Source organism: Lepidochelys kempii, chromosome 7 (genome assembly GCF_965140285.1).
Source record: "Lepidochelys kempii isolate rLepKem1 chromosome 7, rLepKem1.hap1, whole genome shotgun sequence".
Taxonomy (NCBI): Eukaryota; Metazoa; Chordata; order Testudines; family Cheloniidae; genus Lepidochelys; species Lepidochelys kempii.
In genome coordinates, this window is record NC_136386.1 from 120,775,839 (window position 1) to 120,791,661 (window position 15,823).

The following is a 15,823-nucleotide window of genomic DNA, read 5'->3' on the forward strand; positions in this document are numbered from 1 at the left end:
AGATGATGGCTTGAAAGAAAAAAAAAATCCTAACCCGTTAACTCTCCAAACTAATGGCAGTGTTCATCATCATCGTCTTCTAGGTTATTGATAAGAACTCTGGTGGCTGGTGGTATGTACAGATTGGAGAGAAAGAAGGGTGGGCTCCAGCATCTTACATTGATAAAAGGAAGAAGCCCAATTTAAACAGAAGAACCAGTACTCTAACCCGACCCAAGGTCCCTCCCCCAGCACCTCCCAGTAAACCAAAAGACGTGGAAGAAGGAACTGCTCCTGGGACTGTTTCATCAGGAGAAGTCCAGGACTCCCCACAGAAGCTCAGATATGAAGAACCAGAGTATGATGTGCCTGCCTTTGGCTTTGATGCAGAGTCTGAGGTGAATGAGAGCCATGGAGATGATAGTTCCTTGGAAAAACGTCTGTTTCAGCCACTCAAGCCGTCCCCTGTCTCATCCCTGCAGAGGGCAAAGTTCAGAGTTGGCGAGTCTTCAGAGGATGTTGCTCGTGAAGAAGAGATCATCTATGAAAATGAGGGATTCAGACCTTATGTGGATGACGTTTCGTCATGTAAAGAATCTAGCGGAGATTCGGATTCCCAAAAAAGCTCCTCTCTCTCTCTAATCCGAAGAAACTCTCCATGCTCCAGTTCTCCCAAATCATCGCTCCTGAAGCTCAAATCTGACAAAAGCATTCAGCCTGATCTTGGAAAATGTCACTATTCCAGAAGTGACGAGGTAAAACCCAGATCAGCCTCAGACGTTGGCTTACGTAGCATGCAAAGAACAAGTGCGAAGAAGGAGCCTGGACAGAGCCCCTCAACTAAAGCAAAGCCAATGGTTAGACCTAAACCCTTCCTCAATAAGGCAGATTCTCAGAGCCAAGAAAAAATGGATATCAGCACTTTAAGGCGTCAGCTGAGGCCAACTGGGCAGCTCAGGGGTGGACTTCAAGGTTCGAGAAGTGAAGAGTCTGAAAGCCCTCCACAAATAGCTCCTGAGATCCAAGATGACTCCCTTAGAAGAAGCTCCACAGATCTCATTACATCTCCTTCCCATGCCATTTTCTGCTCTAACCATTCAGCCAAGACAGAACAAGAGAATGAGACAAAATGTTTGTATGTAACCACTGACTCTTACCAAAAGGTTCAGGATTCTGAACTCTGCTTCCCAGCAGGAGTGGAAGTGGAAGTGTTGGAAAAGCAAGCCAGCGGATGGTGGTACATGAAGTATGGAGATATGGAAGGGTGGGCTCCTTCCCACTACCTGGTACTTGCCGATAACCAACGACGAGAAGCCTCAGAGACCGACATCTCGCTGGCCAGGAACAGAAGAAATGAAAGCAAGTCAAATAGTTTGGAGAAAATAGAGAAAAGAGTTCAGGCTTTGAACACCATCAACCAGAGCAAAAGAGCAATGCCCCCCATTCCAAGCAAGCCCCCTGGTGGCTTTTCCAAAACTTCAGGGGCGGTGAAAATGAGGAATGGAGTGAGACAGTTAGCAGTGAGGCCACAGTCTGTATTCGTTTCCCCACCCCCAAAGGATAATAACCTATCATGCTCCCTGCGCAGGAACGAATCCTTAACTACTACAGACCACCTAAGGGCTGTCCGCCGGAATTCCTCTTTCAGCAGTGCACGATCACAGCCCGGTGACTCGAAGGCAAAGCAGGCTGATCAATCAGGCATAGAGGGATTGGAGACAACCTGCAATCTATCCACTCAGCGCAATGGAATCCCAGTGTCCACCGTCCGGCCAAAGCCCCTTGAAAAATCCCAGTTCATCCACAACAACCTCAAGGATATCTATGTTTCCATTGCAGACTATGAGGGGGATGAGGAGACGGCAGGGTTTCAGGAAGGTGTCTGCATGGAGGTTCTGGAAAGAAACCCAAATGGTTGGTGGTACTGTCAGATCATGGATGGTGGGAAACCATTTAAAGGCTGGGTGCCCTCAAATTATTTGGAGAAAAAAAATTAATGTTGCAATATCTTTAAATTCCCTAATTTATACTGTTCCTGCTGTGTACATCTGAAAAAAAATGCTACACCCACAAAATTTTTTTCCCGTGCTCTAGTTTGTGCAAAGGGACTGACTGATTAAGCTATGCTGTGTTTTCAGAGCTTTATGGGATTAACATGGCCTGAAGGAATTTAAGCAAAGAAAAAGAAGATACAGCTTAGTCAAATGCCCCTTTTTGGGAAGCTGTTGTTAATCTGTGTGTAACAGGGTATGATATCTCATGTTTCCTGTTGCTAATGGTAGGAAACCAAATGTGTGCCTTTGCGAGAGATACAAACTGATGCATCCACTTGAGGAAATCGTTGGGGGGAGTTTAGTGCCAAACTTAAACATTTTAGAATCTCTGCTTCCTCTCATCTCCACATGGAATATCCAGAAGTTTTGAATGTGTTTTCACAACTTTTAAGTGTGCAAAGTGAGTTGGAATTTGATTCTAAAATACAGAGGAGAACCCCAGCCCTTTCTAGAAGCTCAGATTTTTCACTCTTCTCAACAGTCAGTTTCAGCGTTGGAGCCTTTTCATCGTGGAGAGATTTGGTCTCTGACTTCAACCGCGGTTTGTCATTATTACTAAACCTCAGAAATTACATTCAGGAGGCATTGGGGTTTTTTTGTGTTTGTTTTTGGGGTTTTTTTGCTGCCTTTTGTTCTCTCTCTGGGCTCTTGAGCTGAGACTCCAGGTGTTCTTATGGCCTGTAGGGCTACCAGGTGCTTGCAAACACACCACAAAAACAAACCTATGGACACAATTTTGTGAACAATGATTACTTTAAATACTCCTTGTTTAGTTCAGTGTGGCGACTCCTGTCAGGAGATCCAGGTTGATTCTCTTTCCTGAGCTGGGTTTTTCCAAATTGTCACAATTTTTAAATATTCAAAATACCCCTGCGGCCTCAAAGAAGAAAAGCAATCAAATGTGTTACTCCTGTTTTCACTGTCCGATACAAATTGGGAGCACATTCACAGGACCCACAAAGCTGTAAGTTAGAAACAGCCATAACCTGTTGCAGCATCAGTGTTTACAAAGGGAGCGGTGGAGAAGCCATTGAATTCAGTCTGCACAATTTTAATTTGTATATTTTGGGGAGTTGTTTTTGTGTCTTTCCTGTGCATTCTGGGTACTTTTTTTTTTACCTGTGCATTGGTTTACCAAAAAAGCCTTTTTTTTTTTTTCCTTTAAGTGAAAACTAAAGTAGGAGTCAATTTTGTGATTGGATTCCCACTTGAATCCAAAAAGTACATTTGTACTGCAAAGAACACATGGGATTTTCAAGCTCAGAGAGAGATCTAATAACAAAGCAATTAGGGCTACAATGTGACTAACCAAAAAGCTGCCTCTCCCCCTCCTCCCCCCCACTTTTCCTTCATGTTATTTAAAACTGTAATGCTTTAAAACGTGACACATGGGTGGTGGGGCGGGGAATATACAACCATTTGGAAAGGGCATGGATTACAGACATGTTCCTGAGGTAGCCAGCTATTGTACTGTAAGCATCAGCCACTATAAATCCATACTGTACTTGAGAAAGTCTTGCTTTTAGCAGTTTAATGGGCTCGTTAAGCATTTAAGTGACGATCAATATCCAGTTTCTTTAAATAAGAGGCAGCATTTTTGTGTCCTGTTTTAAAGGGGAAAAGTCAATTATTTCACTGCTGGTGTATTACACATATTGATAAAAGCCCTTTTATTTTCCAGCCAAACTTCATGCCAATTATCATTTGGCATTGGGAAGATAAAGGGTCTGATGATTTAGTTAGCTGGAACCCAACCTGATGTGAGGCCTAAAATAGCACAGTATTGAGTGTGTTATAGGGAGTGTTTTCTCTGCCAAAAAAAAAAAAAATACACAATTTAAAAGTTGTTCTCGTCTTTATTTTTTTGTGATTTGGGGTTTTTTAACTAATCACCACGAAAACTTCGAGGGAAAGAGGCCTACAGTTGACATGACTGACGCCCATTTGCTAGCTGAAAAACCATTACGTTGCAATCAAAGTCTGTGAATGGAGTTCTGTTGAAACAGTTATGTCCACGAGTAATGGTGGGGGCAGATGTTCTCAGATCCAACGTAAGTTGTGACGGGGAGGTGTATCTACACTACAGCCCAGATCAAAATGTGTAGAGTCCTCTCTCTACCTTACGTTTTACTATATATATGTATATACCCAGTTAACCACATCTTACTGGATGTCTGTCTGAGGCGCTGCAGTCCCATCTCTCATGCTTCTGTCCATTTTTAGTTGTACTAATATGGTAGCAGTCATTAAAGACTGCTGGAGCTGTTGTGAGATTATAATAGAAGTATTCTATTCTTCTGCTGGACAGTATTAAATAGAGCAATACATAGTTATCTGCTAGATTGCAGTACTAACAGTAGTGACTTAGTGACTTGTGTAATGTTATTTTGATTTACTTTAACAATAATGATGCGGAAGTGGTTCATTATTTTGAATTAATGCACTTTAACAATAAAAAATCCAAAATGGAAGTCAACACAGCAAACTAAGTGCATTATTTAAAGGTGCAGTATATAATTGTTCATTTTTTAAAAAAGCATGTATTTATTAAAATTAATTTATAATTATTTAAAAATATGCTAAAATTTTGTTTTGACAGCACTTTCATGCTGTCATCTCCTGAGGAGACAAAAAACACAGCTCCCAATACTTCTGCATTGAGCCACTGAACTCTCAAAATACAGAACAGCATGACTTGAGTTCTTGCCAAGAGAAAGAGACACATTTCTGATTAGAGAGCAATTTAGGAATATTCAGATTGTATCCAACAAAGGAAAGGCCACAGATGCAAAGAATCTCTGAGTGGGAGGAGACCTCTGGTGGGGCCATTGGAGCCTGCACTGGGACTGGATTGATTTCATTAACCCTAATTTTCCCCTTTCTGTGTGGGTGGCAGGATAGCTTTGAACACCTCCTCGAGCCTGGGCCCTGAATGAGGTTGTGGAATTACTGAGGTGATCAAACCCCGCTGTGACCTGGTGGTACTTACAGGCTCAGGCCATTGGAATCGGGGCCATTGTTAAACTTTGTAACTAAAGTCATTGTGTCGCATTCCTCCCTCTCTGCCAGTACACTAAATACTTCCCACTGCACCTTAAACCAGAGTTGCTTGTTCTGTCCTAATTGAGGGACTTGGTTTGGTCTTTGTCTTTGTGGGTACGTTGTGCCCAGCCAGTTATCAACAGCACAGTGGGCTGTGGTGTAGAATCTTTGACATCAACAAGGTACAAAAAAATATCAGTACCTGCAAACGCTGGTGTCTTGCGCGGGTCTTCTCAAGCATCAGTTCTGCTCAGCAACAACTGATGATGATTACTCCTGTGAAGCTTCTTTCAGATTTCATAGGAGAAGGCAGAGCTGAGCAGGTCAGATTCTGTGTAACACAGCCCCCGCCCCGTAAAAACTACACACACGTATGCCCAACAGAATGGAAAGTGACAGATGCACTTGAATCTAAATGAGAGAGTTTGTGGCTCAGAAATGAATCTGAGCCACATAAACGTCAGATCCAGATTACCCGCTATTCAGGAATGACCAGATCTAGGCTTCACTTGAATTCAATGGTTGTGTCATAATTTTCAGGTTAAAAGGATGTTTTACAAAAGCAACAACGTTAGTCTAAGTACTGTTGTCACCAAACTTCCCTCCCCCACTTTAAGAACACTGGACCTGAAAGAAATTAGAGAAAGATGTGTCGAGTTATATATTTGATGACAGCACTTTTTGTGTAGTCAGATTCACTGTTTCCCTGTGTAGCCAACTATTTTCCCCTCATGGTTAAGATCTTTCATAAAGTGACAGAGGAAGGAAGCTCTCCCTGCCCCCCCCCCCAAAAAAAAAAAAAAAAAAAGGAAAATTTGATTGTAAAACAAAAACTGCCAGCGTGACTTGGGGAAGACGAAGGAAGAGTTCATGGCCCTTTAATTTTTTTTATTGAATTTACCAAAACTGACACTGTGACACTGAACAATTTTTAAATGTATATGTGAACCTCACTTTATAACAGTAAATACATAATTCCCTAGTGGTGGTTTAAAAAAACTTGAAGCAAGTTTAAAAAAAAAAAAAGTCTGGAGAGCTACTGAAGTATTTTGTGGAGTCAGAGTGCCCTCTTGTGGTAGGAGGAGATGAGTGCTGCCATTCTATTGAGCTAAATGATTGCTTTGATCATGCAGCCATGCTTTCCAAAAAGTGATACGTGGAAATTGAACCCCCAAAAGTCCAAAATGCAGTTCAATTATACCAAATTTACAAATGTGAAATGTTTTGTCTTGCTGTATACTGCAACTTTAATAATAATGAGCACTTCTGAGTTCGTTATTGAGGTTTATATAATGCCTGAAAAGCTTTCTTAATCCCCAAAAGAATTTTTCCAAATTAACATTTTTAAAAAAAATTTTAGCCTTACCCACGTAAAGGTAGTTCCTATTAATTGGCTTAACCTTTATGCCTTGCAAAATGTGCATTTAATATAAATATACCTGATTGATTTTGTTTGTAAAACCCAATCTCAATGCAAAAGACGTTAAATATAAACTACCTGGTATTTTAACTGATACTTATTCATATGTATTGACTGCAAGTCGTCTTTTTTAAAAAAAAAAAAAAAAAGTGTACCCATAGTTTGAATTTTAGCAAGGATTCGATAACTAAAGGCCAAACTTTGCTCATAGTTGAACTGGTGTAAATGGCATTGCTCCATATTTACACTGGCATAACTAAAATCAGAATGTGGGCCTCAAATGATTCCTTCTATAGCAATGCTATAGTTCTTGACGAAGGCATTATATAATTTGTTTTAATCACTTTCAGATCTTAGTGCAGCATATGTTATTGTAATATATATTCATTGCTTTCCTCAGTTAAAAAGAAAGTTACTGCTTTTATCATTTAGGAGAAACACAAGGGAATTTGGTAAAGCATTCATTATGTTCATGTTACTCGTATTAACAGAGTAGAATGTATACTGTTTAATTTTAGGCCTTTTTAGGCAGCTTTTTAATAATTCGTATTTTGCTGTGTTGTATCTTACTAATGTTTTTATTACATTTTCCCCCCAAATACTCTGCATTCTCAAGAAAAAAAAATCCAATGAGTGGATAAGTGCAATATTCACAGAATAAACAGGCCCCTCATCCAGGACTTGGAGTGGAGCGCACAGTGTGAAACATCTGTAATTTTAAGTCATGCACTCTTAAGAAAACTTTGGAAGAATCGGAAGGGTGGGGGGGTCAGTTGGAAGGAAATACAACTCGGGTACATATGGATTGTTGACTGTTTGTTTTTTTATAGAATGACTGTTTCAAAAGCAAAACACCTATTAGCAAAAATGCAGGGATTATACGTGCATGTTGCAAGAGCTATGGATGGAATATGCAAGAATGCCCTTAATTAGGCATGATACCTGTATTGCCCTTTAAACACATCCTTGTATCATCTATGCCTGATCTTTCTCTTTTTCCAGTACATATTTTTTTCAGCAAATTCCCCATGCTAAACTTCAGAATTTATGGTAATTTAGAAAGGGATAAAATTTTTCATGGTTTAGGCCTAGGTTCCAATAGTCTCCTGTCCTTTGTGTTTATTAATAGGGCCGTGTGACTTGCAAAAATTTCTTCTCCCTTCTTATGAAATTCCACAGGGAGATTGTTGCATTGAAACAGGAAAGTTCACATTTTGATTTCCTATTCTGATGTGCAAAAATAAAATCCGTTTGGACAAATTAATAATTTTTGGATCTTAAATTTTGACACGCTTCCTTTTTGAAATTTCCAATTCAAGTTTTCAATCTGGGGGACTATTTTGGGTGGCAAGTGAACTCACTTTCACCCAAAATAGCTCTAGTTTCAAATAAGCTGCAAAATTTTATATCTTTGCAAAACTTGATTATTTTCACTAAGTTCAAATGAAATGCGAAAACCAGAGCTTCGCGCTCTCAGACTTCAGTGAACATATTTCATGTTGTCCAGGTTAATACGCTTGGGGGAATTGCACTGCAGCTTAGTCTCTCCCCCTCACCCCCCCACCCCCGTTCACTGTTGCCCTGCTGTTACTTAAGCTCTTCTCAGAAGCTTGTCATGTTGTAGGCGAGTCCTTTGCATTTAAACAGCAAAACTGAGCTCAGCTAACCATCTCCTTCCAGATTCCTGTAGGTATCTTCTTTCAGGACAGGAACTAAGAGCTTAACTGAGTAACCTCATTTCAGTTTATGGGGAGAGCTCTTGAGTCTCCTCTCACCCTTTCTATACATCAAGAGTAACTCCCATGCAGTTACCCTGAAATAAAACCAGTCTAACTAAGAGAGTCAGGCCCGGAGGACGAAGCCTTAATGTAACTCAGCTGTTTTACTTTTTTGGTGGGAATATCTTCCCCAGAACTTCAAAGCAAAATTGAGACTCTGATTCGAAAGAAGTGCTAACAAGATGACATACAATGATCCCCTTCGCAGGTGGTTGTAGTTAACACTTGAATGTCGACTGGAGTTCTGCTGCTAGTGGCTGGTGTCCTCTCCCCTTAGAAATCCAGGCGACTGACTGACTGCTGGAGAAGGGGTTGCTGTATATAACTTTAGCATTTAATAGGTACGGATTGGATGACCTGAGAACAAACGTGTGTCTGTGTAAATTATTTGACATTTTTGTTTTAGGTTTTTGGTGGCGGCAGAGAGAGAAACAAGGCAGATGTTTGGAGAGCTTGTCTTTTAAATGTTTCATGGCCCTGGCGTCCATGTCACAGTGCCTGTGTTTTGTCTCTGTCGTCCATCTATACATCTCAGTATTTGTTTTGTTTAATTATAATCTCCGGATCACGTACTGTACACAGGGCCTGATCATGAGTTCACTGGAGCTCACGGGAGTCTTTTCATTGACTTCAGAAGGCTTGGGATCAGGCCTATAGGTTCCTGTTTTTCCACCTCCTCAGACCCAACTTGTAACCAAATGCCGAGACTTCTGTAGAAACAGGTGTCCATAATTGCTACAAAGTTAGATCCCTCATTTTTTTTGGAGGGACTTATGTAAATGTTGTGTGTGTGTCTGTATGCATTTGTATTGTGATTGGGAAATCGTTTTCACTAATATCCTCACTATAGGAGCCCAAGTTCTGCTGTTTTCTGGAGGAAAACTCCTGTTGAAATAAAAAGCCTGCCTATTGGGAATTTTCCCATAGGGACTGTTGGGTCAGGCTGAACATGGGCATAGGCAGAATAAATTGGTCTCTTCCATTTTAGATTCACAGGGCTGGGCTGGTCCCACACAGGGTGTTCATAGTTTGTTCTTGCATTCAGGTAGCTTTAATTCTAGTTGGAGAGTGCAATTTAAATAAATGGTTTTAAAGCTTCACACTGGCGTTTTACAGACCTGTCCTTTTGCAGCATAAGCCACTGCTGTCCTGTGTTGAGACTCCTGTTTGTTACTGAATCAAAACAAGGGTTGAGGGGGGAGGGGGGGAGGGGTTGGGAGAGAATAAGAAGAATAATTTGTTAAGAGACAATAGAGGTAACTGGACAATGGTAGTGGCGGGAAAAAGAGAGGTGAAAAATAAAGATAAAATTTGAACCAGGGATGTTTCTTCTTAAGGCCATAAATTATTGGGTTTGACACTGCAGGTGCTTTCACTTTGTATTTTTTTAAATATATCACTGCTCTGGGTTATACAGTATGATTTATTATTGCCCAATGTTCAGTTTCACACAGCATGATAAAATATGACAACCTCTATCCTGAAGTTCATGATCCGCTGAGGTAAGACAAACGTGTTCTGCATTTGTTTTAATCAAGGAGCCTTGTGCATCTGGGAGATCTAGATAATGTTGAGGTTCATCAGAAGGTCAAAGCTGGCAAGACGGTCTATTCCCAGATCCATTGAGAGCAGCCTTTAACCCGGCAGTCCCTTTTCGTACTATTGTGAAATAGACCTCTGCTAGTGACGCTGCTGGGAAATGTCTGAGGTTTTTATAGCTTGTACATTGTGATCTTGCTCTTCCGATACAGGAGGATTAGCTGGTTACAAAGGTAGCTGCTTCTCTTGTTCTCTTCTCCCTACATAATTAGGGGTGTGAAAACCAGTTGGCATTTGGGAATCTTTCTGAAATCTCTAGAACTTACGCTTCTAATATTTACTTTTAATTTTAGGTTGCCCCAGTTATTTCATCTGTAGCTGTAACTCCTTGACTTCTACAGATCAGTGTAATCTAAAAACTCCTAAGCACTTGGCAGCCTTCACTATGCAAACAGTTAAATTCTTATTTGAAAATTATTCTTGTGCTGTTTCTGCGGTCATCCAGGAAACAAACGGCAAGAACAAATACCCATGAGTCAGTTCAGAACTTGAACTTCAAATGTGCCAAATTATGTTCTGAATCTAGAACTCGCAACATTCAAGTAGGGTCAATTTCTTCCACTCTAGAAGCAGCCATCTTCTTGAACCAAAAAACTCTAATTGTCTCATGAATACATCTTAATAGGGGCAGTTGAAAAAGGAGAATGAAAAACAATATATAAACACAAAGTGATTGGTGGAACGATTGATTACCAATGTTTTTTCTTGTTAAACAACAAATCCAGAAAAGGACCAAGTTACTAATTGTTTCCATTCTCTAGGCAATTTCTCAGTTTTATGAGGTACTGGATAAGCATGCTAAAAAGGGAGGGGGGAATTACTTGTGAATTTGGGTGTAAGGAGTATTTTTGGAAGCATGGTCTGTCTATCACTGCACTTGCTTTTTTCTGTTCTGGGAATCTGAATTGAGAGTTACACGATCTCTGGATTGTGTACAGAGTAGCTGCAGTTTTGTTGGTTGTTTCTTCTGACTTGATTATCCAAGTGTTCAGTCGTTAATTTCTTGTCACTCATCAAAATACTCTCTTCTTATTTTGCAGTTGTTTAATTGCAAACAGCATCTGTTTGTTACCATAGATGGCAATGTTTTGAAGAGGATTAAACCTATAATCCTTCCATTCTCAGGGCTTAAAATTTCGTTTCTACCTAAATGAGTCTCACCAGCAACCTGATCGCCTGCTTGTGTTGACTTTGAGAATTAGGCCAGAATTTTTCGACTTGGGTCCCTAAATCCATATGTAGGTGTCTAAATAAGTGGGCTTGTTTTCAGAAGTACTAAGCATTCCCATTAAAATCAGTAGGAGCTGTGGGAGATCAGTAGTTCTGAAAATCCGGACTCTAATTTGGGTGCCTAAGTGTCTTGATAAATCAAGGCCATAAAGCACATACTTAACTTTAAACATGGGAGTGCTCCGATCGACTTCAGCGTTGCCTAGGCATGTGCTTACATTTGAGTATTCACTTATCCTGTTCAGTCCAGACATAAATGTAGCGTTAGGCATCCAAGTTTGAAAACGTGAGCAAGTCTAAAAGTCCGAACGCGGCGTGGGGCTCCATTGTAAACACCAAGCTGTGGATTTTGTAGGTGGCTGACGTTCTGAATGTGACAATAATTATTGGGCACTGCAGTGTACGGGTCTAGGTTTCCATTGACTGATGGGTGGGAATGTAACCATCTGCGAGAGAGAGGCTTTGAGAGTATGTTGGTGGCAAGAGAGAGAAATGTGTGACTGGTCCTGGTGTGTGGGGTAGAGCTGATTTATTTTTTTTTGTACGTGGAAACAGTTTTGTTTGGAGTTTTCTTGAAGCTGATGTGGTTTCTGTTGCAGTATAAATGAAAGAGAAGAATTGAGACTTTTAAAGAGAGGATGAAGGCGGGAGTTAATTCAGCTTGTTTTGGGAGAGGTGAAGTAAAGTGATGATGGTATTTACTGTTCATTCCCAAGGGAGGAAGAAAAATACAGGAGAAGCCATTCCTCAAGAAATAACGTTGGGCCAGATTCACTGCTGGTCTGTAGTAGCAGAGTTTCACTGCTGGTGAATAATGCCTATTAAGTAATATTTGATCTCTTAATGCCCCATCTTGATCCTATGGAGTTGATGGGTATTTTGATATTGATGTCAGTGGAATTAGCAGTTGCCCCATAATGTTCTGTAGCAGGGGTGGAGCTTGACCTAGAAGTGGTCAGTGCAGTGTTTTATTTTGTTTTGATCACTTGCTGGAGATGGAACTGTTTGTGCAGCAGACCTGCTTCTACAATAGTGACTTGCCAGGTGGAAACAGTTTGCAACACTGTGTCCATTAAATTGATTTCTCAACTGGTAAATCAGTTGTGTGACTTATAGAAAGTACCTCTGCCCCCCACCCCCACCCCACAACACACACACAAAATCCTGTGATTAAATGTACTTCACAGGTGGTGTCACCATTTGCTAACTATGATGATTTTTGAAATGGTCACTGTGAAACACCCTCTCAGTTGCTGTCTGAATTGACAGAAAACTAAAGGTCTATTTGATCAGTCTTCAAGTCTGCCTTTTAAACACCTTGGTATAGAGCACTGAGTTCTGATCAGCAAAGAGAAATTTGTTTTACCTGCAAAGAACAAGGACTGCATCCAAAGTGGAAAATTGACTGTATTTTTTTTTGCCAAGTAAATGTTGTTTCTCTTCCCTCTGTGGTTTAGTGCCGGCCAGTCAGTGAGCATGATGACAGGTTTCAGAGTAACAGCCGTGTTAGTCTGTATTCGCAAAAAGAAAAGGAGTACTTGTGGCACCTTAGAGACTATATTGGTTAGTCTCTAAGGTGCCACAAGTACTCCTTTTCTTTCAGTGAGCATGCTTTATCCAGTGTGATATTCTAATGAGAAGTCATTTAGTTGGTATGGGTCCGATTCTGAACACGTGGATCTCTGCCAGGTAACTCCCACTGAAAGGCATAGTGATATTCTCATTGTTCTGCTCTGGCTGCGAGCAAGGTGGCAATAGCCCTGCCTCTCGTAAAACATGATGCTTGTATAGTCCATGCCCATCAGGTGGCCTTGATTTTTAGCCTTTATTCTTCCTGGCTCACCTTAACTGTCTGAGAGCTGACTTCCTCGTCATTTCTTTACTGGATATGATACAAATCAAGCATATTAACTGCGATTGGAACTATGAGGTTCAAACATTTTTGCAGCTAAGGCTACAGGGTTCAGCCGATCTTCAGGCATGCAACTGGCCTGTGTGAGACTAAGAGGTGCAGTAGATGTAACATTTGCCTCCTTTCTTTTATCAGGTTTTTGATTGTTAGTCACAAGATACATCTTGCCAAGCACTACTTGGCCAATTCCTATTGCAATTCTTTTTGGATAAGCAGTGTTCGTGTGTTCACTTTTCTAGCAGAGTGTCTTCTGGAACAGTCAAGTGAAAATGTGTTTTATTGATTTAACAATTAAAACTCTAGGTGCATTACTTATTAAATGAAGAATATATAAGCCATATTATCTGTCAAAGAGAGTCCAAAACATGCCAGGTGGCAACTATTGTGTATGTGAATACACATGCCAAAAATTTCAGACTGGTGTTGCCTACGGTTAGATTCCTAAATCCATATTTGGCTATCTAATACCAGCTTGATCTTTCAGAGGTGCCGAGCAGCTTCAGCTCCCATTGAACACGAGTTGTAAGTGCTCAGAACCTTTTGAAAATCAGGTTACTTCTATTTAAGAGCCTAAATGCAGGGCCATCAGTCTGAAAATGTTTGTTTTGGCCATAATAATCCTAAAATATGGCAGTCTGGCTTATGGACCCAGATTCCTCCAAGAAATGTCATAAATCAAAATGATCATGTCCTGTACCATAATAGTGCCATCTTTGGCATCTGTGTATTTGATTTTAGTGGAAAGCCCTAAGCCATGCAGCTCCATATTGTGTGTCTATCAAGAATGTCCAGTCAGGGTTTGGAATAAATGATGCCTGATAAACAAATGTCTCCGTCTGAAGTATCTGGGCTAAATCTTCTGAATTGCCCAAAGGAGCCAAACTGTGCTTCTTTTCCAGGCTTCTGCCTCCCTCATCTAGTAACCTGTGCTGTCAGGAGGGATGGCAGGATGCTGATGGAAGAGGAAAACTGCACACCCAAGCTGTTGTCAGCCCTTTATCAGCTAAAGTTTGGAGCGATTTAGGCCATCTGCAGTGTTAGAGCAGAATCAGGACTCGTGGAAAACATTGGTATGTCCTATTGTACAAAGCTACAGACCCTTCTGAGGTTTTGCTTATACTGTCTTGACTTACGGTTATCGTTCGCATGCACTGTTCCATCAGAACAGCAGCCATCTCCACACCCGTGCATGATTAGCAGAGGCTTGTGAGGGACTTCCAAAGTTTTAGGGCTGTCTTCTCAGTTTTACTACAAGTTCTTGCAGTGTGAAACTACAATATTTAATGTCTCAGGCAGAGAGGGCTTGCTAAGTAGACTGTACTTGTGGTCATCTCCCAGTTCATTGATAGCTTGGACCAAAGGTGGTGCTAAATATCTTAATATTTGTAATATTTATGTTGTCTTTAAGTATTTTATCACAAAGATGCAGTGTCCTTTTAAAGAAATCTACCCCTTGGTTTTAGGACCTTGCAAAATCCCTGAGGGACTTTCAGGGGTCAGGGTTGTTGCTTATTAAAATTTGAGCAGGCTTTCTGTATTTTGAGGGCCAGTGGGGGAAAGGATGCTCTGTTTTCAAATGCTTGCAGATTGTAAGATTTGATTTGTGATAATTTTTTTTGTATTTTGTTTACATCTCCTCTTATATGCCCTAAGAACAAAAATAAAGTTTTTTTGACCATTTTGTGTCCCCGATGTGTTCTTCCCCCCCCCATTGCATTTTTGTTGTTACTGAACTCACTGTATTCATGAAAGTAAGGACAAATTTTGCTAATACATTCCTGCAATGGCAAAACCTGGTCTATTTCCGACTTGAGTAGATAGTAGGTTGGCTTGTGATATTGACAGTCCCAGCAGTTTGGTGATGTGAAGTTGCCACTATTCTTCCTTTTCCTCATCTTTAGACTGTCTCCTTCCTGACCCACTAATGGAAATTTCACCTCACCTTTTGACCTCAATAGTAGTTTCAAACACAAAAGCCTTTGAATGTGGAGCCAGATGGAAAATGTCTGACCTGCCTCACCAAAAAAGTGAAGCAGGGGCCAGTGAGCTAGCATCTGTAAATGGGTGGAGCTGCCTCCTGGTAAACACGGGCAGCCTCTTCCACAGCGGGAGGCACTCCTGCCCCCTACTGATGTGAAATGGATGCAGGCCACTCAGTAGCTCAAGACTGAGCCCATGGAACATACAAGGCCACTGGCTCAGCAAAAGCAGCACTCGGGCAATTGAATATAAGGGCTTGATCCTGCACAACATAAAGGCACTGAGCACCATTACTTTTACTACAGAGGGCCCCATGTGCATAGACCTTGTCTGATTTTTTTTTTTTTTGAGTGCATTGACTGCTTCATCTGTTGGGCTGTGTAGAGGAGCGAAGGGTACCCAGGCACCGCAAGCTCCCTCTGTTGGGGGTTCTACGCTGCAGCATTAGCTGAGCCACGTTTACCAAAACACCCTCCCTAATTTCCCATGCTGCTTCAGAGATGTGGAGGGGGTTGTTTTCTCAGACTTAGAAGCTGATTAGGAAAGGCCACCTCCAGCTACGCATCTGCATAGCAGCCCTGAGAGCAAAGCAGGTCAGTGGTGGCAGTTCAGTAGGTAACGTTTGTCAAACACGGCCCTTCGTCTCCTGGGAAGGACAAGGAAAAAACCAATTGCTAGTCAGTCGACAAATCTGTAGTTAGCAGCCAAGGGTGTCCCTGTTATCCTCTTGCTTTGTTGTGTTCTACATCTCCCATCAAACATTTTCTTGTAGTGTTGCAGAGGCTAGCGAGGAGCCTGGTCCATTGCAGGATGTACCTACAGCAACAGC

General features: G+C 41.2%; 1 protein-coding gene across 7 annotated transcripts in view; it reads left to right on the top strand.

The window, feature by feature from the left end:
* The window catches only part of SH3PXD2A (SH3 and PX domains 2A), a 394,865-nt gene extending 380,173 nt beyond the window's left edge, over positions 1-14,692 (top strand). For all 7 annotated transcript variants that reach the window (XM_073354456.2, XM_073354459.2, XM_073354458.2 and 4 more), the window contains one exon: positions 84-14,692. In XM_073354456.2, coding sequence (XP_073210557.1) covers positions 84-1,976 — 1,893 coding nt within the window. In that variant the 3' untranslated portion in view covers positions 1,977-14,692. The remainder of the gene's footprint in view (positions 1-83) is intronic.
* Positions 14,693-15,823: the final 1,131 nt, after the last annotated feature.